At 45.5% G+C, this 14842-nt stretch overlaps 1 protein-coding gene across 10 annotated transcripts in view; it reads right to left on the bottom strand.

The window, feature by feature from the left end:
* MYO9A (myosin IXA) overlaps nt 1-14842 on the bottom strand; it is a 167259-nt gene that overhangs the window by 16360 nt on the left and 136057 nt on the right. For 4 of the 10 annotated variants that reach the window (XM_069866564.1, XM_069866570.1, XM_069866573.1 and 1 more), the window contains 8 exons: nt 13784-13864; nt 12791-12901; nt 11666-11788; nt 11002-11151; nt 9564-9874; nt 6963-8612; nt 5304-5385; nt 4609-4824 (listed from right to left, as the gene is read on the bottom strand). In XM_069866564.1, the coding sequence (XP_069722665.1) occupies nt 4609-4824; nt 5304-5385; nt 6963-8612; nt 9564-9874; nt 11002-11151; nt 11666-11788; nt 12791-12901; nt 13784-13864 (2724 nt within the window). The remainder of the gene's footprint in view (nt 1-4608; nt 4825-5303; nt 5386-6962; nt 8613-9563; nt 9875-11001; nt 11152-11665; nt 11789-12790; nt 12902-13783; nt 13865-14842) is intronic. The other 6 variants (XM_069866565.1, XM_069866566.1, XM_069866569.1 and 3 more) reach the window with 6 other exon arrangements.

The raw sequence follows: 14842 nt of genomic DNA, 5'->3' as shown, positions 1-14842 counted from the left end.
TGCGCACCAAGCCACAGGTCCTCATCACTCAGCCTGCACAACTAATCCACCACCTTGGTCTGGGCAGCCCAGCTCTTCATCCAAGAAAAGCCACAGTAGCTACGATCATTAGCAACGATGAAGTGATTTGGGGTGTTCCTGGCACCAAAGGAACCTTCAGCCACATGTATCTGTACCAGCAGAAATTTCTCCTCAAACTCTGGTTGAGGACTTTACAGAAAAGACTAAGTATTTGTGCCAAGGACACATCAAAATGAACCCTTTAGAAATAAGAGATTTTGCAGCATTAATACAAAGGAACTCTGCTTTCACCACCATTTAAAACACCCTGCAATCATTTTTAAGGGTGAAATAAATTTGCAATAGTTCAGCCTAATGAAACTCCGAGAAATAGCCCAGAAATAGTCTTACTGTATTTAAAAAAAAAACAGCAATTTTTGTCCTTTTTTTCCAACTGCAGCAGTGATTTCAGAGTTGGACTCTGGGAAGAGAGAATCTCAACACAAGAAAAGCAAGAAATCAAGTTGTACAAAAGGATTTGGGAGATAACAGTCAAATATCTTCTGTAGCTTTCCCATCACCTAAATGACTCGGCTGAATGAATTGTGTTTTTAATAATTTCTTTTTCTTCTATTAAAATTATTTAAAATAAAATTATAGAAAATACAGGCTGCAGGGGACTCGCCTTTACTGTATATGTTGTTCTTCACTGTTTACTTTTCAGCCCTGGACTATCGCTCTGGCAGCCAGGAGATGGCAGCAAACAAGCCAAAATTATCACTGGGAAAGAAAGAAACTGCCTAAAGCACCAAAGGATTTCTTGCTCCTGTCATGCTTACATTTAGGCGATGGATACTGGGTAAAAAAAAAAGAAAACTAACACCATAAAAGTGACTTCCATCCAGCCAAAACTTAGTACTTGCTTTTAAAAATGACCTAATGAAATACATTCCTCTCCATGATACAGTATTGCTCGAGTCCTTTCAACCTTTTGATCACTTACAGTGCTTTGGTTTTGTGGGACATTTACTCCCTTATTTTCTATTTCCAAGTCACTGAAAGCACCCTGGTACGTGCTGACTGTGGCAGGCAGGCTGAGGGGATCACTGGGAAAATGCAGAGGTTGCTCTGTAGGACACCACAGACACTTTCTTTTCAAAATATATCAGACCTACTCCACAAGCAGACCTGGCGTACAGGCTTCACAGTTCAGCAAAGCAAGCGAAACCCCTGGCTCGTGGAGAAGACCGAGTCAAAAACATCTGCTGCTATCACAGTGACCTCTCAGGCTTTTGAAAGTAAGGACAAAAAGGCTTTTTTGGCATGAGATCTTTCTGTTTGAGGGACTCCTCCAAGAAACTGCAATGGGCAAGGTCCTTGTCTGGATGGGAAACCTTCTCAGATGCCAAGACAACCCTTTGTGCCAGCAAACCCCTGACCGTGGAACGCCACAAAGCACCACACAGATGAACACCACCCAGTGGATCTGGAGTTGTGCCCTGAATAAAGAGGGGGGCAAACATTTTTCCTCTGAGAGAGCAACCTGTATGTTGACTCCAGCATTAGGAAGAGATCATTACTGTGGCCAAGTGAGACGACTTCTTGCAGCAGGCAACAGTGCTGCCCAGGGAGGTGGTTGAGTCACCTCCCCTGGAGGGGTTTAAGGCCCAGGTGGACGAGGCGCTGAGGGACATGGTTTAGTGTTTGATATGAATGGACGGACTCGATGATCCGGTGGGTCTCTTCCAACCTGGTGATTCTATGATTCTATGCTGCACTGAAGAGCTTCCTGAAGTGCAGTGCTCCCTCTTTTATTGCTGGCTCTTCAGACATGCTTGGGATCAGCTGGTGACAGATATTTGGACAGGTGTTTGTCAATTTGTGGCTTTAGTACAGAGGTTGGAGGTAAACTGCTGCTTCTTTATCCAAGACCCTTTCCCTCTAAGAGCCTCTGCCAAAGCAGAATGTACTCTGAAGATAACTCTGGTGTGGTTTCTCTAACCGAGGCTTTGTATGTATCTGCTGCACGAAAGGTCTCCAGGCTTAGGTGCAACACGTAAGTGATATTCATATGTGTTGACCACAGCCAGGAGCTATTCCTCCCGCTTGTACCTGTCCCATTGCAAGGCAGGTTAAGCCTCGGTTAATCACTAGCCAAAAATCTCAAGCACAGCCTTGTCAGTAAGTCCTTTACTCCTAAAGGCTCTTTAGAGTCAACTGTACCTTCAGCAGCCACCTTATATACTATTGCGCCTTGGGTTTCAGCTCTGGCTGAAGATTCTCTTGGTCTTTGCTGCTCTAGGACACACCAGACTTAGGCCAGGAGCATGAGTTTCTCATAAAACCCTACTTACCAGCTGGTGATACACAATCGTTAACATGACGGTCAAGAAACCAATAAGCGTAACGGGCAGGTTCACACCAGTGCAGCTGGTGACCCATCACATGCTCAGCTTCACAAGGCCATGTGCAATCTCTCTTTTGTCTCTCTAGCAGCCCTTGGCTACTGAGCAGCACATTACAAGAGGTTTTTTTGGAAAGTCGTAGCTGGGGGCTGAAGCCGCATGAATAAGCTATTCACTAGCACGGAAACCAGCCTGCACGTGGCGGCTGCCTAGCTTGTCTTCATGTGAACATCACAAGATATAACAAATATGCCTACATAGGCATCCACCCCCTAGAGCTTGTACTCAAACTAACACACACTGGTATTGCTCTATCACAGGCTGCTTAATTTGAAACATCCAACCAGGCTCTGCTAAGAAATATGAATAAGCAGACTCTAGATTTTGCTGCTTGTGGCAATCCTGACCCAGAGAAGACACAAGCCAAAAAACTGGTTCCAAACCTGCAATACAGAATATACAGATGGAAACACCGTATACGTTGTCAGGACATACAGATGCAGGGTACGGCTGAGGTAGCGTTTGCTAGAAAGCACAACTCAACCACAGGAGGGCTGAAAGGGGTGACCACCAGTTAGGACTAGTGATGGAGAAGAGGGATACAGGACAGAGGAGAAACAGTTGGCATCTACTACTACTTGCATGCAGCGAGAGCTGTTAAACCAGGTGATGAGAGTCCCAAGGAGCATTTCTAAAAAGAGAGATGAGCCAGGTCTCTCCCAAGGACGGAGCTCACCAAGTTCTTTTCACATCCCAGCAGGAAAGACTTCTACAGCTAAAAAAACCCTAATGCTCTGTAAGAGGGTATCCTCCAGGAACACAGCATGGCACTCCAGGCATGATGCAGCCCCTCATCCAGGGCTTTCACCAGGCTATGTACAATACAACATTTTACTATATAAAATTCTCCCTTTCCTGATCTACAGGCAGGGAGATAGGCGAAGATGCAAGCCAAGCAAGCTCAGTTCAACCAAGTTTCAAGTATTTCTGGCTCAAACCCTCTGGAAATTTATCTAAAGCAGTTTTAACGATTCATGGAATTTGTAAATTTCCACCCCTTCCCGTGAGGAAATTATCCTGGAAAAAAAATTACCCTTTATAATGAAAGCTGCTAACAGAAAAGTCATGGAAAGCCCTCCTTGGCCATCTGCCTTTCTTGGAAAAGCAGATTTTAGGATTACGGGAGATATTTGCTGGGCTCACAGCAATACTGTCGCACAAAATAAATTACTGACTTTGGCTTTCAGTCTTTTGTTTGTTTTTATTCTCAGTTCAACATCCAGCCCCACAGCTGAAGCAGAGGAGCAAGGCAGCTCTATGCAATGCTCTACCTGAGCTCTCATGGCAGGAGACGATTCCAGGTGTTTATCCACATTTCTATGGGAACATCTCAACCACCTCAGGAAAATATGTGTGAGTTGGAAGCTGTTAGCCTCTTCCACTCCTGAAACCTCTCAGTTTGTGATTTTCAGAAAGAAGCTTATCCAGGCGGGAGATTAAGCCTGAGGTGGAAGCACTCAGCAGCACAGGGTCATGTAGCATGAAGCTGCAGCCCATGGACCTGCCAAGGGACACCAGTTACTGTGCCTGAGAAAGCCACTAAGGTTCTGTTTTTTCTTTAACATCTACTATTTCGCTCACTATACTTTTATTATCCAATTTACATGGTTTTGCTTTCTCTGAGACACTGTCTGCCAGCATCAGTCTGATAACAGAGGAATGAATAATCACCAGTCTAAGGATACACGGACTGTGGCTATGGATACAAAATTGGAAGTAATAAGAAGTGTAAGATTTATATTGTTTTCTTTGTTGTCTATTGCTTTTTGGCCAACATTTGCTTTGATCGTCTCTATGGATCATCTTTAGAGCAAAAGGATTCTAGGAGAACTTTGCTGCTGAGAATGAAAAAAAGGGTAGCTGTGCAACACAAGTTGCAATGCTACAAAAAAAGCTATGGAAACCATAACTGATATCAATCCAAGGCAGAAAACATCCCCATGGCCAAGATATACAAATGATTTCCCAATTTCACATCCGTTTCTGCTGTGTTCGCTGAGTTTACCCATGAACAGCATCCTTGGAAGTGGAAAAAGAAGCAGTGGAGGGGTGGATCAGTGCAGCTAAGGTTAGCAAAGAAAGGCTCCCGCAGCTCCACTTGCTCCCTTTTGAAAATTTCCCCCACCACGTTGGAAAAATTTACCATTTCGGAGTCACTGTAACAGGCCTGCCCCAGGCGGGCTGCAGGCACTGCCTCAGGATGAGGAGGTTGGTCAGAGGAGAGAAGAAACTCAAAATTGCCATCGTAATCATCTTCCTCCGTATCCCCCTCCCCATCAGCAAAAGTACCTCTAGTCAAGAAATCGGAGCGCGTCCGCGCCATGCGGGCTTTCTTTTTATGGGTCGGTCTGGGAACCTGCTTGACCAAATGATAAAAGAAACAAACAAAAAGGTTTTTAAAATAAAAATGATGTTCTACTGATGTTTGGCATCATAGTGTAGCCTTAAGACATCTCTCAGTAACGCGGCACCCCAGGGAGGGGACACAATATTACATGTAATGCTAAAAAAAGACCAGGAGTAACAAAAACTGAGACAGCACGGTGAAAAAGGACAATCGTGGATGTTACTCAAAGGTACATTCAACCACACCAAGATAAGACTTCATTGGACAGTGTTTGCCATCAGGACTGTGAGATCCTTTTTATCCAGGGCTGCTATGAATTAATGCTACTGGGGGCTTTTTTCAAGAGAAGGTGTGAATCCTCCTTCCCCGTGTCTAGCAGCCCTTGTGCTAGAGTTCATATCTCGTAAGCTTTTGAGGGAAAACTGGCAGAATAAGTGGTTTTTTACACCTCCTGTTCAATTAAAAGAGAAAATAAGAAAGCTACAACTTACCTCCCCTCTGCCAGACCCCGGCATCTTAAAGGGCTTCTTAGCTAGTTCACCCTTGGAGAGGCACTGATGACTCGTTTTGCTGCTGAAACACAATGAAACAGAGATGTTTCATCTTCTCCTTAAAGCCTTCCCACTGCGCTGACCCATCTTGCAGGAGTGTAAAGTGCACAGCCCAAGCAATCAAGACCAAAATTTCAAGTTCAAGGCCATGGGCTTTTGGAATCACTTTGAGTTCTTCAGGATTTGAGTTAATATCAAAGGACAAGAAGATGTGAAGTTCCGCCTGCCAGCTCTACCCATCATAGTGGTTATGGATGGTATCTTTTCACTTCTGTAGTCTCAAAAGTGATTGTTCCATTGCAGAATAAAAAGTGACAGACAAGAGTTTTTAATATTTTTTTTTTCCTTTTGCTTGTTCAGTGCCTGAACCAGGAAAAGAATTGGCAAGATTTTTGGGGGGAAAGATTATTTTCAAGCATACGCTTCCAAATCAACTGTCTGGGACTTCATACAGATTATCACACAAACCGGTTCAGATGGAGAACGTTCTCGCTTTGCACCTAACGTAGCATTAAAAAATACACCTATTTAAAACTGCTTTTTGCTTGGCTCACTCTTTCTGCCATCACTTCCGAACAAAACTCTCATCATATCCGTGTGCAAGGGATGCCACTGTGTCTATTGAGGGGCAAGGGGCTATTTTTTCATTGCTGGTTCCTTTTCCCCATCACACGTGTCTGGAGTTACTTATAAGAAACTGCACAAATTAAAGGGGAACCTCCTGCCATAACTGCACATAAGCTACAAGACTGCTACACTTGGAGGTACCCTGAGCTATCAACAGCAAACATACACTGGTAGTTTTTGCCTTGGAAATGGTGCAGCAGGATTTAGGGAGGTTTTATGTCCTTTTTGAGCTAAATGGCTCACAAAAATCAGGCACAGCAGCTTAAACAATGCAACAGAGTGGAAGCAAATGTTGTCCCAAGATCTTGCTGCGGTTTCTAACCCCTGTGCTGGAGCAGCCCATCATTTAGGTGATGTGACAGAGCTGAATGATTGTTAAGCCCATTATGCTATATGTAATTATATATGTAAGCAACATGCTGCCCGAAGTGCATTCATATCCCAAACTCCCTCTGGACAGCTGTTGTTTTTCAGTCTGCATTGTCCGAATGGCTTTGCTAGTTGTGTTAATTCTTCAGTAAAAAAAGAAAAATCCTGGAATTTTCTGCCAGAGCTACTCATTTCTACTTAGATCATCCAAAAATTCTAAGAATGTTTTTGTCATGTTCTACCTTGACAAATTAACTCCTATCACCTCCTCCAAATTAACTCCTATCCAGGGCAAATGAAAACAGTGTTGACCCTCTTTCTATTAACTTCCTTCACCTGTTAATGTCTATGATTATCTTCCCCGGCTTACATAATGCCCATCACACACAAGACTGAGAAATCACATTTCCAGCTTTTCTCCCCTTTCCTCTGATCTCTGCCCACTTGTTGCTAGAAGATCAAGAAACCCATCTTAGTTTCACCAGGGGTTTTGTCCAGTCTCCAGAAAGAACGTTCTGGACCGTTCGTCTAAAATAGTCTCTTGCAGAACAAAAAGCCTATGGACAAAGCCTACAGAGATAGGACATCATCTTTTTTACTCACTGGAGGCCGAAAGGATTGTCTTTTGGTGTGAAGAACATAGCATTTGCCCTCGTCTCTTCAGTGGCCTGGCTGGGCGCTCGGGGCGGCCGGAGGCGCTCTGTTCTTGAGAAGTGGCTGCCTGGGAGGTCCTTGGGGTCCAGAGACAGTCTGGAATGGCACCGTGGTTCTAGCACTGGCCCCAGCTGATCTTCTCTTTGCTCCATGAACATGCTGATGGGTCTGTCTTTTGGGGCACTATGGACTGGAGAACTGCCCCTGGTCCCAACGGTGAGACCTTTAATGTCCACTGATGAAGATGGAATCACACCTGTGGTGGGGCCGTGCTCCCCTCTGCTCTGGGGGTGCAGGATGAGGACTGACTGAGGCCGGCAGTCTGTTTTTTTGGTTGGTTTGAGGGAGGGCTCCTTCATTCTGCTCTGCTCAGCTCTCTGCAAAGCCTCCACCCTCCCTTGCTGCTCAAAGGCTTTGCGTTGTCTCTCCAGAATTTCCTTCTGCTGACGGATCTGCTCCATCATCTCCCTTTCGTTTTGCAGCTGAAGTTGCTTTTGTCGTTCCTCCTTCTCCACGTTGAGCTTTTCCAGTCTCTTGATGACAGAGTCTGGAGAATGGGTCTGTGTCACAGTTGCTGTCCCATGTTCCTCTCTCTTGGCAGAGGACTTCTCTTCCTCTCCTCCCAAGGCTCTGCCCTGGTCTGGCTCACAGCCCTTCCTGACCTCAGAGAACGAAACTGTCCTCTCCTCTCTTTCCACTGCTTTGTTCCTTAAGTTATTCTCCATTGGCTTCACTTTCACATTGTCTTGTGGTGGGACGTAGAAAGTAGGTAGATTGCTGGAAAGGAAGGTTTCTCTCGGATGAGCCTTGTAGATAACATTCTGGGGTTCACAGACCACGCGCTCCTTCACAGTGAGATTATCGGGTAGCTCCAAGTCTGGAGGCATCCTTCTGACACCAGGTAAATTGCTGTTCACATCCGCTGCACAGAAAGACTTCTGCAGATGAGCCTGGGGGCTGCTAGGCAAAGAGTCATTGGAAAGCAACTGTGCATCTTGCTCATCTAAAACTAAGGAAACTAGTTTATTACTTGGGATATCTTCACAGCTTAATATCTCAAAGCTCCCTTGAGAACTTTCACTCTCTGGGGTTCCCTGAGGGGAATGAAGTGCCTCAGACACAAGCTCAGTGGACCACCGTCTCTCTTCTGAAGGTGACAGCCCACCAGTAGTGGACCGGACCTTGAGCAGCTCCAAACTAAATTTTGCCTGTTCCAGTTCACGCATCCTCCGACTTTCTCTTTTAGCACGAACCACTTTTTTCTGGTTGAGATCCTCCAGCGACTTGGGTCTCTCTCTCACAACAACCTCCTCTTCGGTGTCCATCCCACTCTGGCTACTGGCTCTCTCGTGTTTTTTGTACAATAAATTTGCAGAAGTATCCAGTGGGTCCACATGATTCACCTGATTATTGTCCATCAGTGATTTATGTTTCTCTATAGCTCTCACTCGCTCTACAAATGAGCCATCTTCCCACTTAGACGGGTCTGATCCCTTGATTTCCAAAACATTGTTTGACTCCAGTCCATCCTCTTCTTTAACTGACAGGCCATTCTCCAGCTGCGTTTCTTTTAATCTCTGCTCTTTCAAAGCTCTAAACCTGCAAGTAAGCAGAAGAAACAGTAAATATTATCCCCCGACCCACTCACATCCCTTCAAGGCACCACAGTGGTGGCAGCTCATCACCACCATCCTCATCATCATCACTATCTCAAGCAACCTTCCTTGCATATCTGGTGCAAGATGGTGTGAGCGTACATTTGGTTTTAAATCTTCTTCTCCTCTCATGCCATCTCTCCCAGCCAAGGATTTCCACAACGCACCTGATAGCTGCTCTCCTGCTGACAGTAGTGGGTCTAGTCTCCATCCCTGGTTTAGCTCATTTGTAAGCTGATAGAGCCAGAAGAGCTTAACCCATTGCATTCCCTTGGCTTCTCCATCTTCATCATCCTGCCTGGGCTGCCTCTGATACTGCTAGTAGGGAATTCAGCCCTGCATCAAGAGCGCTTTGCAATTCCTAGATCTTCCACCCTACATCAAGGTGCTCCACAGATTCCAGGCAGTGCCTCTGAAGAGCAAACCAAGACCTGCCCCACAGCCAGCAAGCCAAGGCATGGCTGGAAAGCCTCTCCCCTTTGCAGCAGCTGGCTCCAGTATCTCCTATCCTTGCGAGACTGCAGCAACCACACCGGTGAGCCGATCCGAGTTAAAAATAGGCTACTTAAACTGGTACTGCTGCCAAGGGCAAGACAAAAAAAAAGCAACTCACGAGTATTTATGGCCTCTACTGCCTACGTGCTCAAACCTAAAATAGACTCTGCTTATTCTAAGAGTAGGACGTGCAGCTAAATAAACTCCTTTGTTAGAAAGCATGGGCAAGTGAAGGATCAGGGCAGGTTGGGATGGGGTCAGAGATCCTATGAAGACATAGCATCTTCGGCAAGTCACTACAGTCCCGGTGGTGCCAGAATTCACGTCAATCACATCACTCCTCACCGGGCATCATCAGAAAATGGTTTCTTTTTTAATGAAGGCCAATGGTGTTTGTTACCTTTGTCGTGCTAAATATCCTCTGCACGCTGCTTGCAAGCAGATGACTTTGCTCCTGCTGGCTGCGTACGACTGCTTTGCACGGTGTCCTCGCCAGGCTGCCTGGATGCTAGTGGCTGCGTCGTGCCGCCGCTTGGCATAGTCCCGCCAGCAGCTCTGGATGAGATGGGCCGCAAACTGCATCTGCAGGAACCTCCGCCTCTCCACAAAGCCACGCCAGTGCGTCTGGAGAATGACAGCGGCTTTGCTGAGGACAAGAGGGTCCGGGGATGGTTCGCCTTGCTTTCGGCTCTGGTAACTCCGCCAAAATCTCTGCAAACAGAGCAGGCAGTTCTTTGTAACGGGTGTTGCGTGGGAATGGGAGAACACCTGCCGCCATGAAACCATTCCCTTAGCAAGTTTGTGGACAACACTAAGCTGGGTGGAAGTGTCGATCTGCTGGAGGGTCGGGAGGCTCCAAAGGGATCTGAAGAGGCTGGACCACTGGGCTGAGTGCAATGGCAGGAGGTTTAACAAGGCCAAATGCTGGGTCCTGCACTTGGGGCACAACAACCCTGTGCAGCTACAGACTAGGAGAAGTCTGTCTAGAAAGCTGCCTGGAGGAGAGGGACCTGGGCATGTTGGTTGACAGCGACTGAACATGAGCCAGCAGGGGCCCAGGTGGCCAAGAAGGCCAATGGCATCTTGGCTTGGATCAGAAACGGTGTGACCAGCAGGTCCAGGGAGGTTCTTCTCCCTCTGGACTCGGCACTGGTGAGACCGCTCCTCGAATCCTGTGTTCAGTTCTGGGCCCCTCACCACAAGAAGGATGTTGAGGCTCTGGAGCGAGTCCAGAGAAGAGCAACGAAGCTGGTGAAGGGGCTGGAGAACAGGCCTTATGAGGAACAGCTGAGAGAGCTGGGGGTGTTTAGCCTGGAGAAGAGAAGGCTGAGGGGAGACCTCCTTGCTCTCTACAACTACCTGAAAGGAGGTTGTGGAGAGGAGGGAGCTGGCCTCTTCTCCCAAGTGACAGGGGACAGGACATGAGGGAATGGCCTCGAGCTCCGCCAGGGGAGGTTTAGGCTGGACATTAGAAAAACATTTTTCACAGAAAGGGTCATTGGGCACTGGCAGAGGCTGCCCAGGGAGGGGGTTGAGTCACCTTCCCTGGAGGTGTTTAAGGCACGGGTGGACAAGGTGCTAAGGGGCATGGTTTAGTGTTTGATAGGAATGGTCGGACTCGATGATCTGGTGGGTCTCTTCCAACCTGGTTATTCTGTGATTCTGTGTGATTCTGTGATTCCAGCTCTGTCTCCCCCATTCCCAACTTATTACGGCACTAGGAGCCAAATTCTGATTGTAAGCCGCTTCTCTGGAAAGGATACCTGTTTTTACCCTACAGCTGTATCTGTAGGATTAGCGGATTGTAATTCACAACGAAATCAGGCACCATCACCTACCTGTATGACCACAGCAGCTTGCCGTAAGCTCAGGAACTGCCTCCTGCAGAGCAGGCTGCGGAACCAGCGCTGCAGGAGTGTGATCCGGCGCAACACCTCCTGGTGGAGCAGATCCTGCAGAATCTGCCGCTCCCGCTCCTTCACGAAAACCTGGCCAAAAAAAAAAACCCTGAAACACTAGCATGGAAAGCTCCCACCACCACGAATCATTTAATGCTGCTGGTTTCTGTAACTGGGATGCCCAGGAGAAAGTTCTGCTACTGGTTTTAGCTAAGTCACTTCTAACCGGTTTCTGCAGTTTCATCTACAGTCTACGACCGTCCAAGCTCTGAATTGCAGAGCCTCTGCTTTCCCTTCAGGGGAGGCAAAACATTAGCCATCATATCAAGCTATGTCTACACACAGATATAGTTTTTTTGATGGTTGCCTGGCTACAGCCAGACTAGTGACACGGTTTAATACAAAACCCCAATATTCCCTACTATTTTTCATTAACAATATTCAAAGCTTCATTTAAGCCATTGGCTTTTGGCAAACAGAAGAAAAATAATTTCATTATTTATAAACTGTATATATACAGCATGTTAATTTATCATTACAGAAATCCAGGCAAATTTTATAACTGAATCTTGAATGTAAGTCTGAGCCGAGGATAAACATTTACCATAGTTCTTCCAACTTGATAATTCTCTGGATCAAGTTTTATTTTCCTGAAGAATTCATGGATATTGTGCTTAGACGGGCTGATTCCTTGTGGCAGAAGGACATGGAAATGGTTGATAAAATCCTGAGAAGGAAAAAAAAGGACAAAGATTTGGTTAGGTGGCTCCTGCTGCGTCTCTTTCTTCCATTAAATAACAGATTTGCTCCACTGACCACATAAAACAGGATCTATCAAGTGAGCAGAAGGACAGAGAGCATTTTACAGACTGGGGAACATGAAGTTTCCTCCACCATCTGTGGTTTGATGGGAAACACATCAAAGCAAGGACCCAGCAACATTCAAACATCTTCCAGCGTGGGAGGAGAGTTTCTGCAGAACCCAAGGGGTCATCTCAAGCCAGAAATGCTCCAAATCCTCAGCAAGGCTCACTGCGGAAGGGAGTTACCAGCATCTGCAAAGCATCCCTGAGAGATGCTGCACCAACTACTGCTGTGAGGATTCAAAGAGCGGAGGAGGTGCAGGAGGAGAGATCCATGCTCTCAGCAAGAAAAAATGGAGCCATTTTCCTTCTCTGAACAGCTGCCACACAGGACACATCATCTGGCCCAAAGCAGCTGCCAGGAGGAAACAAATCCGCACCGACAAAACATGAAAGGACTGACATGTGCACAAAATCTGGCAAAAACACAGAAAAGAAGAAAACAGGAAAAGCTGGATAACTCCTGAGCAGTTTAGAGGACGCTGATCACCCTCCCACTAGGACACAGCCAGCACCGATATGAGATGGGGCAAATGCCATTCCCAGGTGAACTCAAAACACGCATGCAAGCTGGATTCCGTTTTTTGCCAAAAGGAAGTCCACGTTACAAAAAGAATGCAGCTTTGGTTCAAAACCTACGACATCATCTGCAGAAGGGCTCGTAGCCTTCGCCTAGGTCTACATCAGCTTGTTAGAAATCACCAGTGCAACAGAGGACTGCTCCATATCAGCCATCAGCCCATTGCTTCCACTGCCTCACACGAGCTCTGAATTCATCACCACATTACAAAACCAAGCTAGCAACATGCAGACAACTATGTTAATGAGGCTAAAGATGCCAAAAGGCTGAAAACATTTTCCCCAACCTGGAAAGAGTATTTACAGCTGTATCCCGACTGGCGAATGCGAACGGTCTCCAGCATGCCCGTGTACCGCAGCTGCCTGAGCACCAGGCTGTCGTTGAACCGCAAGGGCAGCTGGAAAGGGAAACACAGGCCAATAATAAGAAAATATTTCCTTTAACTGAAGCTTTTAAGCACACGGATGGGTAAACTGATTCAGCAGATGTAGCACATCTACATGACGTGCACATTGGCAATGATGTTAGGGGAGAGAGAGAACGTGGGTCCCCAGGAACCTTCACTAATCTCACTGGGGGTGAATCTTGTTTGCTTACAAGAAGCCATCAGATGGAGACTTCCAAACACCTAACTAGATACATAAAGCTATAAAGATGGGGTTTTGGAGCTCCCAGGCTGAATAAGACCGCTGCCAAGGGCATAGCTATAGGGCAAGACTGTGAGGAAATAAATAACCTCCTAGACCTAAAGCTTAATCTTTAAACATCTGGATAAAACTCAAAAGGATTATTCCACAAGAAAACATCACTACTGTAACCTTTATTTTAAACTGAGGGTTCTCAGCCCATGAGATAAATCAATGCTCAAAGACAAATTTAAGAAATACAGTACATCACTGAGTCACCTGGAATAATGTGGCTTATTCTAAAAATATCTGCTTTTACCTATAGAAACTTTGTTTTTAAGAAGCTTTAGGGCTCAGTAACAGCACAAGTGTACTCATGGGTCTGTAAATCTCTACTACAGGTGGCAGGAGCTTCAACAGAGTCAAATTCGGGTTTTTAAGTATTTTATATATACCTGCTTCAACAATTACAAGAAAAGCCTACATAGTTCATCAAGAGCAACACCCACATGGTAACACCCATGCGTCCCATTGCTCATACACAGATATCTTCTAAATTGAATTCAATTTGGGACTTCATTTTCTTTTTAACCCTCTCATAAAAATTCCCAAGATGATTTTTAGCAGCACAGCTTTCACGAGATAGGATTTACCTTTTCTGCATTGGATCGAATGCATTTGACAAAATAAGGCTCTGCTTGGCCAAGGGTCTCCATGAGCTTATTGAGTGATGCCTGCAACAGAGAAAACATCTTCAGCTGGGAAATGGAGGAGAGACCATGACAAATAATGAAAATTGCCCTCTGTCCAAAACAACTCCAGGCAGCATTTATTCCTGATTGTCAAAGCTTTATTGCTAGCCTAGAAAGGAATTTCCTTCCTGACAGTTTTGCAAAGGGAAGATCTGGCAGCTTTCTCTAATCACTACTTTCTGTCATCTGCCTGTGCCCTTCTTGTGCAAACTCCCATTCTGCCAACTAATTTAAATTATAATTATTTTTAAAGCTTGTAAACCCATAGCGCTTCATAGGCTGGTTTTAGAGAAGAACACGTTCAATACTGGCATATTCCTGGCCATACTCCTCTACTGAAATGGACAGTTGAGATGACTGAGAATCAAGGCTTTTTCAGGTTCCCATTTTATTTTTCCCTTTATTTCTGCATCATCATTACGCATCTAGCATATAAAAATGAATTTATATTGGCATCATTGCTACACACAATTGCTCCAGTGGGACTTCACACCAAGTTGTGCCTCCATCTCATAGATCTTTTGAATCTTTCATGACAAAGCACAAAGTCTTTGAATAAAACCATAGTGGACATCCGGGCAGGCTGAGCCTGGCTGCCACTGGCTGGGCTCCTCAAAGGAAAATTTGCTGTGCTCTGTAAGAATTTTGTATAGCTCTAATTTCCAAGCACATTATTGACATGGTATTAGTAACGTGCTCCAAGGTGGATTACTTCTGATTTTAACAGTGATTAAAACTCATTTGGTCCAAAAGACATTCTGTTGCATATTTATAATAAGCAGAGTTATAAATTTTTGATTCTATGTGCTAATAAAACAGCGTGATATTAGAAAGAAGTGTTTTTCCTGAAGATATGCTTGCAGGAAGCCTTTTCTTCTCCTTCTGATCATTTTAAAGACATTTACAGGAAGCCTTTCATGTTTAGAAAGATTTATCTATGTACACGACCTGGGGAAGATC

This window comes from Phaenicophaeus curvirostris, chromosome 12 (genome assembly GCF_032191515.1).
Source record: "Phaenicophaeus curvirostris isolate KB17595 chromosome 12, BPBGC_Pcur_1.0, whole genome shotgun sequence".
NCBI classification, from domain to species: domain Eukaryota; kingdom Metazoa; phylum Chordata; class Aves; order Cuculiformes; family Cuculidae; genus Phaenicophaeus; species Phaenicophaeus curvirostris.
The sequence above is the reverse complement of the archived record's forward strand: the minus strand, read 5'-3'. Positions and strand labels throughout refer to the sequence as shown.